Consider the following 13,980-nt stretch of genomic DNA (forward strand, 5'->3'; position numbering starts at 1 on the left):
CATCTATGAATCAATCTTTGAATCATTGTCAACCTCCCTGAAGACTAGTCTTGTTTTCTAAGCTTACATATAAGCAAAGAATTCATGGAAAGAAGTTGATAAAAAGGCAGCCATTCACAATCATTGAATACAACATGTCCTTTGGTGACATTCTAGGTAGATTTGGTAGAGCTAGCAAGAGTTGGGGTGGGAAAGAATTCAAATCAACAAAACTTTATTGCTCACCTAACTTTCCTAACAAAATACCTAAAACCTTCATTTAGACCAAGCTAACCTTTGACACTGGTCCAAAGCTCACTCTGCTCATCTGACCACAGAAGTTCACTGGTTTTCTCTGACCAATTACTAGGATTTACCTTATCCTTCCCTCCCTTACGGGCCCATCTGCGGATTCCTTGTCTTTTAGTATGCAGCTTGAACACTACTTCCTTCATTAAGTCTCCCGTAGCCTCTTCATCCTTAATATACTTTCTGACTCTGAATATTGCTGATCTGCAATATAATTTACACTTCATTAGCCACTGCCTTACACTGCCACTTGTGTGTTTCATCTTCAGTTTTTCCTTCTCCATATTCAATAACCCTCAAACATTTCATCATTTTCTGTACTAACACCTTCCAATCCCAACACACACATATACATACACACCTTTCTCCTATCTTCTCTCTTTATTAGTCCATCCTCTGTTTCTGTAACAAAATATTTATAGCTAGGTGCCTGTAAAACATAGGTTTCCCTATCTCACAATTCTGGAAGCTGAATGTCTGTGATTGGTTGATCTTATTTATTTGGCCTCTGGTTAGAGCCTCTTTGGCTAGATCACAATATGAAAGAAAAACAGAAAGAGAACTGGCCACATGAAGAGGAGGAGATTGCACAGTAAGACAGGAGACCACAGAGATTCAGGAGCCCGGTTTACTCTCTTTATAACAACCATTGTTACAGGAACTAGTCAACATTCCTAAAAAACTACTGTAATCTCTCTTCCAAGTGTGCTGTCCCCAAAGACTTAACTCCACCTGCAGCTCCAGTACAGGAGGTGGAGGCAGGTGGATCAATAATTCAAGGTCATCCTTCTTTATGTAGTGAGTTTGAGGTAAGCCTGGATAGGCTACAAGAGGCCCTGTCTCAAAACACGGAGAAAGAGGAGGAGAGTGAAAGGAAGGGATAGGGAGGAGAGGGGAGAGGAGAGAAAAAGAAACAGAGGAGAGAGGAAGAGGAGGAGGAAGAAAGGAAGGGAGGAGAAGGAAAGAAAGAAGGGAAGAAAAAATATACAAACATGAGCAGTTTTCCCCTTTACCCCCATCTGGTTGGCTTAGGTACCCCTCTTCTCAGCAGTCTCCATAGCATCGTATATTTAGCTAAATAGCTGAATATACTGTATTGTAATAGTATCTTCTCCCACTAACCTGCAAGCCAATGTGGTAAGAGTCATTCTTATGCTTTTCTGTTGCACCAGTGTCCAGAACAAGAATTAATAAGCTAATCACGAGAAACAAAGCTTTGTTGGCCAGTCAGATGAGTGATAGATAACACATACCCTTAAAGAGCTCATCCTCAAGGTGAACTTCCAGATTTGGCGTTCTCCTCATCTCTTCCCTTGTCCTCACAACTACACTCATTGGTTCTGTTTCAGCAATATCTTCCGCATCCATGCACTTTTCTTTCTCTCCACTATTACTCATTATCTAGATTGCCTGGGCCACAGAAAAAGCCTGAACCATCACTTCCCTGAAATCCAACTATTTCCCAGAGCGCATACTATCCTCTGCTTAAAACTTCACATTGAAGAGTTTTATTCTAATGTAAAGATAAATCCAACCGGGATTTGGAATGTAGCTTAGTTGGTAGAGTGCTTGCATAGTGTAGATGAGGTCCAGGGTTCCATTTCCAGCACTGCATAAACAGGGTATGGTAGCACAAGCCTGCAACCCCAGTACTTAAAAGATGCAGGCAGAAAGATCAGAAGCTGTGGGTCATCATCGCATTCTACACAATGAATTCAAGGCTAGCTAGGGCTATGTGAGACTCTATCTTTAAAAGAAAAGTATCATAAAATAGTTATTTTCAGGAAAATGGGTAGAACTGTAGATCATAAAGTTAAGCAAAATAGGCTAAACTTAGACAGATATTACAAGTTTTCTTGTCATACACAGAACTGTTGTGGGATAATCTTTTTTGCACTGTAAAGATATGTCTCTGCCTAAGGTGCCTTCTTATTGGTTTAATAAGTAGTTGAATGTTCAATAGCTAGGCAGGAACGAATAAGTGGGACTTCTGGGGAGAGAGAGGAACTCTGGGAAGAAGAGAGGCAAGAGACACCATCGAGACACAGATGAAGTTGGACATACAAAATAGAAGAGAGGTTAAAAAATGCATAGTAAAATGTAGATTAATAGAAGCAGGTTAATTGAGTTATAAAAACTAGTTGGGAACAAGCCTAAGTGAAAAGCCTACCTTTCATAATTAATAATAATCTCTGTGTCATTATTTGGGGACTGGCAGGCCAAGAAAGTCTGACTACACAGAACCTAGATATATGTAGGCCATGAGAGTAGAAAGATAACTGTGAGGAAAGGGAACAATTATTAAGTCTTAAGAGAATATGATGGTTTGAATAAGAATGTCTGCCCATAGGCTCATATTTGAATGCTTAGTCTACAGGGAATGGAACTCTTTTTTTTTTTTTTTTTTTTTTTTTGGTTTTTCGAGACAGTGTTTCTCTGTGTAGCTTTGTGCCTTTCCTAGAACTCCCTTTGTAGCCCAGGCTGGCCTCAAATCACAGAGATCCACCTACCTCTGCCTCCCGAGTGCTGGGATTAAAGGCCTGTGCCACCACCGCCCAGCAGGGAGTGGAACTCTTTGATAGGATTAGAAGGATTAGAAAATATGTCCTTGTTGGAGTGGGGGTGGCCTTGTTGGAGGAAGTGTGACACTGTGGGTGGGCTTTGAGATTTCAAAAGCCCATGTCAGGCCCAGCCTCTCTGACTACAGATCAGGATGTAGTTCTCAAAGCTTGCCTGCATGCCACCATGTTTCCCCACCAAAATAATGAACTAAACCTCTGAAACTGTAAGCAAGCCCTCAGTTAAATACTTTCTTTCATAAGAGTTGCCTTGGTCATGGTGTCTCTCCACAGTAATAGAACATTGACTAAGACAGGACAGATGAGAACAAGGGTGATGTGGAGAAAGAAAATATTGCATACTTATCTTACATACAGAAGCCACATTTCTCTCTCTCTTTCTCTCTCTCTCTCTCTCTCTCTCTCTGTGTGTGTGTGTGTGTGTGTGTGTGTACAAAATGACATTAAGGAAGAAATGTGGTTATTCATAAGAGTAGAAGAAACAGCAAGAGAGGCAGAGGAGAGCTGGGACAGGGGAAATGGAGTATATGAAAATGTAATAATGAAACTCATTATCTTGTTGTCTTAGTTAGGGTTTCTACTGCTGCGAAAAGACACTATGACCATGGCAACTCTTATAAAGAAAACATTTAATAGAGGTGGCAGCTTACAGTTTTAGAGGTTTAGTCCATGATCATCATGGCGGGGAGCATGACATTGGAGCTACATGTTGATATGCAGGCAAGAGCAAAAGAGACCTAAAGCCCACCCCCACAGTGACACTTCCTCCAAGACTTGCTTCAACAGGGCCACACCTCCCAATAGTGCCACTCCCTTTGGAGGCCATTTTACCTCAAAGCACCACACTTGTATATTACCTTTAAAAATTAATGTTTAAACAAAACATGTCAGTGAAAAATAAAAAGCAACTTGACAATGCCACACCCCTCTTCATAGAGCTCTATCTAGCTCAAGAGCCTGGTCTTTTTCATGTATTTCATTCTCAAGGAAAATCAATCCTGCCTGCTACTCTACACCTTGAAGCATATATCTAATTAATCTTATCAATAAAAACCAGGAGTCAGATATTGGGGTAAAAACCTGAAAGATCAGAAAAGCAGGGGAGCAGCCACCAGCGACTTCCTACCTCTTCTATTCTTTCGACCAAAAAGCCGAGATCCTATCTCAGCCCTGCCTTATCACTTCTTGTCTCCTCTCTCTACAGTCCTCCAGACCTCTATGGTTAACTAGTGACTAGCTCTGCACTCTGACTCCAAGCAAGCTTTATTTGTCAGAACACAAACAAAAAACCCCACACAACAATGTATCCCTGTAACCATTCTTTAACTCACTCTCTCTAACCTTCTACCAGTCAGAACCATCTTCAAATCTTCACGACCCAGTTCGTTCAAGGACTTCCCCTCAACTTAGAATATTACTAATCAACTGGTTTCTTTATTGCTCCAATAGCCACTTGTCCAGACATTTCTCTATATCACCTGCTTTGTCTCATGCTGTTTCTGTAAGTTAAGCATATAAGCCTAAGAGGGTCCTGGGGCAGAGTCTGGGGGCAATATTGCTACAGACACCCCAAGTGATTAGCAGATACTCAGTGAACAAGATAAACGCAATGTTATCACCTACTTCATAATATCCGTTTGTTTTACAGAACGATCTTTTTCGAAGTCTGGAATTTTTATATTCATTGTCCAGTACTAGGTGGCATACACACAATTTCTTTCAAGTAAATCATGTACGTTGACCAAATTTACCCCACACATGTTTTTCTTTTGTTTTAGTTTTGATTTTTTGAGAGAGGGTCTCACTCTGTAGCCCAGGCTGGCCTTGAGCTCATGGGCAATCCTCCCGTCTCACTCCCCAAAGTGCTGTAAATTACAGGCATGAGCCATCACACCCAGATATTTTACAAATATGTAACAAGCATAAACCAAGCGGAAGAGCCTCTTTGTTCTTGTGGCATCTACATTTTAAAGGTGAGCTGTAGGCCGCAAATGAAGTAAAGGAGTAAGTGTAGAGGATGTTTGGGGAAGAAAAACAACAGCCAAAAGAGTGAAACAGGGCGGAGCGATGGGTAGAGGAAGTGGAGATCGAATTCACCTCTGCCCCAGGTGACTCAGGAAGGCACTGCTACAATGTCACAAGAGAGCAGGCCTGAAGGTCACAAGGCAAGCAGTGCTGACATCTGGACAGCCAGGTAGGTCAAGAGAGCAGCATGCATAAAGTGGAACGAGTGAGGTCATCTAGGGACAAGGTTGGGCCAGCACTACTGCGGTGACCTAGGCTTTTACACTTCCTGGGAGAAGCCATGATTTGGGTTACATTGTTAATGAACTGCTCTGATAATGTAGTTTAGGCTAGATTACAGAACTGACGGAACAGCAGTGGAGAAGAAAAGACAGTCATGACAATAAGCTACAGGAGAGATGCTGTTCCACACACATCAAATCCTAGACCTTCCTTGCCTCACAAGCTTCCTGGACTCTGAAGCCAGACCCACCCTCAATGGTAGGATGTTTGTAGGGATCCCCTAAGTGCCTAAGTCTGGCCAGAATTTGCTGATCTGAGTCTTAAACCAGAGTATTCCAAGAAAAGCCTGAAGGGAAGGGAGAGCAAGGCCTATGGTAGTCCAAAGGCACATTGCTATAAGACCCCACAGTGAGTGACATGCTGTCCACTTCTCTACCCTTTAAGCAATGCTTGGGATTTCCAGGTGAGGCAGCAAAAATTGTTCCCTTTAGTTTTGCAGATGAGGACACTGCACCAGGGAGCTTTAGTGGAAATCTGGAAAGTGGTTTAGGGATCCTGACAACTGGATTATGTCAAAGAAAAGATACAGCAGGGAGTGAAGCTCAGCTGTAAAAATAATCAAAACCAAGGAAGTTCCAGACAGGCCTGTGAAAATACTTCCAGAACTTTAAAAAAAAAAAAAGCCTCAATTCCCAGTAAATAAAAATGTTGAGGGCTGGGACTCCGGATCAGAGGTAAATCGCTTGCCCAGCATGTATTAGAACCTGGGTCCCATGCCCAGCATGTATTAGGACCTGGGTTCCATGCCCAGCATGTATTAGGACCCGGGTTCCATGCCCAGCATGTATTAGGACCTGGGTTTCATGCCCAGCATGTATTAGGATCTGGGTTCCATGCCCAGCATGTATTAGGACCTGGGTTCCATGCCCAGCATGTATTAGGACCTGGATTCTATGCCCAGCTGGCAAAAACTGATGAGAAGTCTAAACAAACAAATATTTCTAAGGCCTCCAGTAAATACACTCCTTTTAGTGAGATGCTCCTCTCCCCGTCCCAGAACCCAGAAAGTAGAACAACTAAATTTCATCTTAAGTACTTTAAAGGAAAGCTTTCTAAGAATAATAGTTATCTGGGGACAGCTGTGCAGGGGGAAGGAACTTTTATTATCTATTATACTTCTGAAATATTTTATTTAGAGTGAGTCTATATTTTATTAATTAAATGTATCAATGTAAAAAATATGTTGTGTATGTGTGAGCATGCTGTGTGTGTGGGAGGCGGCACTCCAGCCATGGCACATGTGCTGAGATCAAAGAAGTGCTCTGTGGAGTTGGTTCTTTCCTTCTGCTTTTCCGTGGGTTCTAGGGGTCAGGCTCAGGTCATCACCCACTGAGCATCTCACTGGCCCACAGTATCATTTTTTAATTAAAATTTATTTATTTGCTTATTCCTTTCTTTATTTTAGGGGGCATGCATCATGGTGCATATATGGGGGTCAAAGATCAACTTTTGAGAGTTGGTTTTCGGCTTCAACCATGTGCACTGGGGATCGAACTAATGTTGTCAGGCTTGGCAGGAAGCACCTTTACTCACTGAGCCATCTGCTGGCCCCATCAATTATGAAGCATTAAAATACAAAACAAAGAAGACATCTACAAAAGAGATAATACACTGAGGATCAGGCTATTGAAAAGAGCCCTTGGGTAAATATTTTTGAAAAATGAAGAGATGTAATAACAGCACTTTTATCTGTATTATTATATTCTTTCATAAACTAGATGTGGGAGGGTTCTATTGATTTTTTGTTGTTGTTGTTTGGTTTATTTGAGACATTGAGACAAGGTCTGATGTAGCTCAAGCTAGCCTAGAACTTCTTTTATGGGTAAAGATGACCTTAAACTCTTAATCCGCCTGCTTCCATTTCTCCAGGGCTAGGATTACAGATGTACACCACGATGCTGTGCTAATTTCTGTTTAGTATTACAAAAAGAATCCGCCTTCTTATTTAAGAAGGACAAATAAGTCACACACAAAAACCTCTAAAAAAAAACTTCTAAGGCAGAGCCAGGCAGATCTATGTGAGTTCGAGGCTAGCCTGGGCTACAGAGTGAGTTCCAGGAAAGGTGCAAAGCTACGCAAGAAACCCTGTCTCGAAAAAGCAAAAAACAAAACAAAAACAAAAACAAAAACAAACAAACAAAAAACTTCTAAAGAGCATTTAAAGTCTGTTGTGTGTATATTATTCAGGAAAGGGGAAAGCAGCTCCTGGCGTGCAATAAGCTAAGGACAGTCTTGTTCCTAAAATGGCCAGGCCGCTTTCTGCAGGAGGCCGTTCTCTCTCTCCCACATCTCTGAGGCAGTGTTAAAAAGGGAAGTTAGCTCTCAGCTTCTCTTGTTATTGTATTCTGCCATGGTGATTCTCAGAGGAGCAGGAAGGACTCTGCACTGTGTACTCTGGGCTAGTCAGTGGATAGAAAGGCACGTACTTAAAGTACAGCAGTTGTTCGAACTTTGGATTCCTTTGCTTATTTAGTTTTCACAGAATCTAAATAAAACTTTGTCTCAACATATGGAACTCTTCCAGTTCTGTCCTAGTCTTATTTTGGACATACACATACATGCATCAACTGTTTGTGTTAAGCAATTTCAAATAAAACATTTTCAATGAGAACACTGGGAAGGAACACGTGTCACACGTAAGAAGACTTTTTAAAAGTTTTACTCACCACTTGGTTTAATTTCTCGGACATAATTACTAGGGAACCATCCTGTTCTCCCATTCAGTGTGCCTTCCCACCAGCCTCCTTCTTCAACTCGAGTGACATAAATGATGTCCCCTTTACAAACTGACAATTCATCTTCATTAGTCTGCTTGAAGTTGAATCTTGCCTTTACTATCAACTGGTGACTTCCATTTTCCGTCATCTCCTAGAGAAACAAAAGTCACACCAGATTAAGTGCCCATCTAATTGAGGCATGGGTAGAAATTATGTAGATTTAAGCCAAGTGAAGCGACCAAGGCTATGACCCCAGGGATATGGGGAAATGACTCAGCAGTTAAGAATGCTGGCTGCTCTTACAGAGGAACTGGGTTCAGTTTGTAGTACCCACGTGGCAGCTCACAACTATTTGCAACTCCAGTTCCAGAGAGTTTGTTGCCCTTTTCTGTCCTTCTTGGGCACTTTTGTAAGTGGTACACAGACATACACGCAGGCAAAACACCTAAACCCACAACATTTATTTTAATTTAAAAGGAGTAAAACCCCGGGTCCATCTCAGTTATTCATTTGTCTATTTTGTTCTTTTTTTTTTTTCAGAACAATGTCTCATATTAGCTCTGGCTGGCCTGGAATTCACTACGCAGTCTGGGCAGGACTCACAGCAATCGTCCTGCCTCTCAGCCTCCCAAGTGTTGGCATTACAGGCATATGATATCATGTCTAGCTTAGCCTCAGTTTTGAATTTAGGAGTCTCTGAATGGTTCTCAGGAGAAGTTAATAGCCCCTTCAAGTCCATATACAAGTGTCTGCAGGGCCCTGGGAAATGATGACCCAAGCTCCAGCCTGGGAGTCCATATGGTGGAAGGAAAGAAGGAAGGGACCCCTAAACATTGTTTCCTGATCTTCACATGCACCTGCATTCATATTCAGAGAGCACACGCACACGACAACAGCAATAATAATCATAGAAAAATTTTCTATACAAATTGCATTTGTCAGAATGTGTATTTTCCAGGGAGTCACAGCTTTCTGTTCCCTTTTCTTTCACCAGCTTTCTAAATGTGGCTGCTGAGCAAAGTAATATACCATTCCATCCTGCTTCTCTCCAACATAAAATTTGGTCCAAACGTTAGCTACTAACCTACCCTTATAAAAATCACTCCCATCTTTCAGTTACTAACAAATCTCAGCTAGGCTAGCCTTAAGTAGCAAGTAAAGATCACATATAGCAGTTAGGCTGGGTAGGGGAAGGCACACATCTGTGCTCCTAGCACTTAGGATTTGAAGGGAGGAAGATCAGGAGTTCAAAGTTATCCTCAGCTGCACATCGAGTTCAAGGTCAGCCTGAGCTACATGAAACTGCCTCAAAACACTCACAATTATATAAATAAGAAGTTCTGGGCTTAACTTCCTAGAGTCACAGATCCTTATGAGATTCTGATAAGCTCAGTGTAGTTTTCCTTGCTCATATTAGTTTATCCACACACACTTTTATATGCAATTTAAGAAGGGCCAAAGAGTATGGCACCATAGTATTCATCAGCTTCTCCAAAGGATCTGCTGGGAGAGCTGTGCTGTAACTTAGGTGGTAGAGTGCTTATCCAGAAGCCCTAGTTCAATCCTCACCATCGTATAAACCAAGTATGCTTGCATGAACTTGTAATCCTAGCACTTGGTGGGGGTGAGGTAGGAGGATCTGAAGTTCAAGGTCATTCTACCTCCAAGACATAGCAAGTTCTATGCCGGGCTGGGTTATGTGAGAACCTGTCTCAAAAAGAGGAGGAGGATGAAGTGAGCTCCAAAGGGATAAGCACCACCTGCTTAGATGCTTTGGCAATAACAGGTTGTGGTGGCCTACAGTAAGCCAGTTGCTTTTGACAAGGATGAAAGAACAGGAAACGGCATTTCCTCCCAAATCAAAGTTTCTAAGACCAAAGGCAAAAACACCTAGGAGACCCAGTATACCACGGGCTGATATTTAAAAGTGGGTCTTCTTTTGAGACACTGGTCTTCAGTGTACTATGTAGTCCAGGTTAACCTTAAACTGGTGATGCCTCTGCCTCAGCTTCCAGAGTGCTGCGACTGCAGGTTTGTTCTATCACATCCAGCTATGCTTGGGTCTTGCTCAATAGGAATTCAAAAAAAAAATTGCAATCAAGACCAGAACAACAAGAGTACTGATTGCTTGTGAGTGCCAGGTAATAACTCATTCTAATAAGCTCATGGGCTAGAGAAAGTAACAGCAAAGTGCCATCAGGAGCAGTCATAATGTCTGACATTTGCATAGTATTCTCAATTAAGTGACTAGCTGAATTCTAGTAAACAACAAAGCCGCCCTTGAATTCCTGAGGTAGGGGCCCCACCTACCTGCTTTAGCTCAGCATTCCAGCCTGAACCGGTATTCATTCTGTACCTCTTTGTCCAGTGACACAACAAACAAGCAGGTTATCTATCTACCTCACCACATCTGGAAATACATCTGGGATGCTGATCTGATTTGACAGGTTTGAAAACAGAGGGGGTAGGGAATGGGGACTCTACTTACCACAGCCTTTGCCTGGCTTTGCTGCGCTGGAGTTGTGCTGGGAACTGCTGCCTGGGGGGTTGTGGGAGAGCCGTTGGTAGTGCTAAGAGAAGAGGACCGTCCACATGGTCTTTCTGATAGCTGATCTGTGAAAAGAGGAGGAGAAGACATGGTAAAAGAACCATTCAGGGCAGCAAACCACCTACAACCGGAGAAGCTCCTTCCCAGGACATTGCCAAAGCCATCCTAGCAGCTCCTGGGAGTTCTGTCATTCTGAACAGGCTATGTGTTTCAGGTTCCCCCTCCCTTTTATCTTTTCAATGGCCAACTTTTTTCTTCTTAACCTTACTGGCCACTGCTGTCCAGTATAATGAAAAACAGCGACAGAACCACATTTTCTCCTAACCCATTTCCCTACAACTCTTCCCTCCTGAACCAGTTGCCACAGTATGCCCTGTTATCCAAGGCAGACCTATATCGGGTACCAAACAGCTGTTTGTGGCTCTTATTACTTTTGAAATATTTCAAATTTCTCTCTTTGTTTGCTGGCCCATAACTTAGGGGTTCTTTGCTTACATGTAAAAATATGCATGGCACACATAACACAGTCTCCCTGGTGTGATGGAGTGGGGTTCGGAATCAGAATGAGGGAGAGGGTGTATTTGAGACAGATGCAATCTTGATACTAGAATCGCTTTATAAAATCAAGCACGGGAGCCTTCTCCTGCTTGATTCTTTGTGAAATTTGATCGGGCCAGAACTGAGCTGGGTGTTTTCAGTATGCTGAGCATGTATTAAAGGGAGAGGCTGGCTTCTTGACAAATTCAAATGAGGCTCCTTTTCCTCTCCACTTATTTTTAAAAGATATAAACTGCAAAAGTCTAAAGCCCAAACATTCCCTAGGCGACAGGCTCAGTATCCAAGTAATTTCCTTGAGGCTGTGGGTTTTAACTTTCACCTCCTTGTATTTTTATAAATATCTGTGGTAAGCGAAGAGACTGTAAAACTTGCTAGAAGAGTTTGGCAAAGGAACGTATAATTTGTGTGGCATAATGTTAGAATTATACCATCCTCCCTTCCCAGAACTGGATACTTGTCATGTGCGTTAAATATAGCTCCTTGAATTAGCTGGACTCTCTGCTCTACGCCTCGCAATAGCTCAAAAACGTTTTTTTTGTTTTTTTTTCCCAAATAGCAAAAGAACAACTTTGGAGAAGTATTTTTCCACATCTTGCTATTATCTACAGCTCTTTGGGGTAAAACTATAATTACTTGATGGCTTCCTAGATGCTCCATCCTACTTGGCACTTGATTACATTGTCTGCTCTTGCTCCCTAATTGTTTCACGTGGGTAAGTTGAGTCTCCATAAATAGATGGTAATTTTCTCAAGGGCAGGGCCGTATCTTCTACTTCCTCTGTGGCACCTGGCAGTGCTGAGCACACAGTCTTTGGGCTCTTAAACCATTCAGTAGCAGGATTCATATTTGACATAAGGGCTCTGGACAGTCATGTGTGGGTTTGAATCGTAGATTAGTCATCTGTTTTCTAGTTGGCTAACTGTGGGCCTGGCATTCCTCATCTATAATGTGGACTTCGTCATCACCATATCCCCCAAAGGTGTTTCAAAGATTGAATGAGATCACTTGGAGCTGTTGAGACAGCCTAGACCCATGGAGAGGGCTCAAAGCATTTGAACTCTCAATGACCACTACTGATACAGTTAAGACATGATGTCACAGAAGAAAAGGGTTAATGTAGTTTTATCAATTTCCTCTTTACTCTGATTATACTTAATAACCTCCAATACAGTGGATAGGAAATGTTTAAATAAGCTACTCTTTTCATTCATGGGGAGTCTGAGATTTCATTCACAGTGCAAAGTTACTAAAAAGCTCTTTTTCACGACCAATGGAAAACTAAAAGAAAAATATCTCTGGCAGAGAAAGGGAAGTGATGGCTGTATTTTGTAAACCTTACTTTTTTTAAAGGAGGAACTGGTCTTTCCCTTTTTGTTTTCTGTCATGTTATACTCAACTGGCAATCCAAAAACTTCGCATGAATTCACTTTTTGGTTCTTATTGCTGTATTAAGGATATTAGAATGCGATAGGTAGGCTCGATAGGTGTGTTTTTTTCTTGTTATTCTGTGATAGGTACATTAAAGTTATTAAAAATTGAATTACTTTATATTTGTTTGAATTTATTTGGGGGAAGGGAAGAAATTTGCACCATTTGAACAACTGTAGCCATAGTTGGCTTCTAGAAACATGGATCATAAATCACCGACATGCCTTACCTTCTGTTGCTTTGTTGACAGCTAAAAGAGTATTCAGAACCTTGGAGAAATTGATCCCTGAATAAAGGTCATCAGGCTCAAATACCTATTAGAAAGGAAATTTGAAACTGTAAGACATTGTAAGCAATCAACTCAACAAACAAAACTGTGAAAAGGCCCCTTCCTCAAGTTCTCAAGAGGGAAAAAATATGTACAAGACAAAATGCAAACCTCTGCCTACCTTCTGGAGAAACTAGAGCAGTGGCTAAGCTGCCTAATGGCATGTGGCAGCCATCAATGAGTCAGAACAAGACAGTACTGGGATATGAAAGACAAGCCAAGAAGGCAGCGCCCAGCAGGAAATCTACAGCACATGCTCAGAGCCACTCTCCTGATCTGAACACACGAAGCTCGTCAGACAGTTACAGGAAGCTCATGTGCACAGGTTCCAGTTACTGGCCAACCCCTCTGCGATGGCCCCAGAAGTCTACAAATAAAGAGGGGAGGCTTTCTGCTTTACCGTTTTTTTTTTTCCACTGTCCTTACGAGTGGCACTGTCATAAGTCCCCATCTCTCCTCCCCTTCCTCCATGGTGCTGCCCAACTGCTTAGGATCCCAATACCACATTGCAGAACTTCTGTCCCAACCTGCCTTTTGCTCTGCAGCCTCGCTTCCTGTTTTCTGCTGATTGATCTTGCCCTTCTCATGTGTGAACCGAGAGGTTCTGACTCTCCATCTGCCTGAGTATGTGAGTTCTTCCTGGTTTTGGGTGACTTTTCTAGCTATGATGTTAGGCCTTTCTGACACTTTGGCCAGGCATGATGGGTCACATCTGTAGTCACTACACTTGGCAGGCTGAGGCAGGAGGATTGCCATGAATTTGAGGCCAGCCTGGGCCACAGAGTGAGCTCCAGGTCAGCCTGGGATAGAGTGAGACCTGCCTAAAATGAAAAATCCACATTGCCAGTTTTTGCCACCATTCTGATAGGCTACTGTTCCTACTGAAAATACCAATTACCTACTGATGTATTTTTGTGTGTTTATTTATGTGTATGTGTTAAAAGACAGCTTTTGGGAAGTTCTCTCCTACTATGTCCATCCTAGTGAGTTAACTCTGATTGTCAGGCAAGTGCCTTTAACCACTAAGCAATTTCACTAGCCTCATTGTTTTAAATGCAATATAAAATATTGGTTTTAAAACACATGCCCTGTATTAAGATGGGTTGAGGCTTCTTATAATCTCTGACAGGTATATTGAGGCTAGTATCATCAAGCACAGGAACAATCTAAAGTAGTCAGTCAGCAGCATAGATGTAAGCCAGGCGTGGTGACTCATACTAGTAATCC

The 13,980-nt window shown here is 42.1% G+C and overlaps 1 protein-coding gene across 3 annotated transcripts in view; it reads right to left on the bottom strand.

The window, feature by feature from the left end:
* Arhgef6 (Rac/Cdc42 guanine nucleotide exchange factor 6) overlaps positions 1-13,980 on the bottom strand; it is a 121,583-nt gene that overhangs the window by 74,407 nt on the left and 33,196 nt on the right. For all 3 annotated transcript variants that reach the window (XM_059250485.1, XM_059250486.1, XM_059250487.1), the window contains exons 3-5: positions 12,655-12,739; positions 10,380-10,504; positions 7,841-8,042 (exon numbers count right to left, since the gene is read on the bottom strand). In XM_059250485.1, coding sequence (XP_059106468.1) covers positions 7,841-8,042; positions 10,380-10,504; positions 12,655-12,739 — 412 coding nt within the window. The remainder of the gene's footprint in view (positions 1-7,840; positions 8,043-10,379; positions 10,505-12,654; positions 12,740-13,980) is intronic.

Source organism: Peromyscus eremicus, chromosome X (genome assembly GCF_949786415.1).
Source record: "Peromyscus eremicus chromosome X, PerEre_H2_v1, whole genome shotgun sequence".
Classification (NCBI taxonomy): domain Eukaryota; kingdom Metazoa; phylum Chordata; class Mammalia; order Rodentia; family Cricetidae; genus Peromyscus; species Peromyscus eremicus.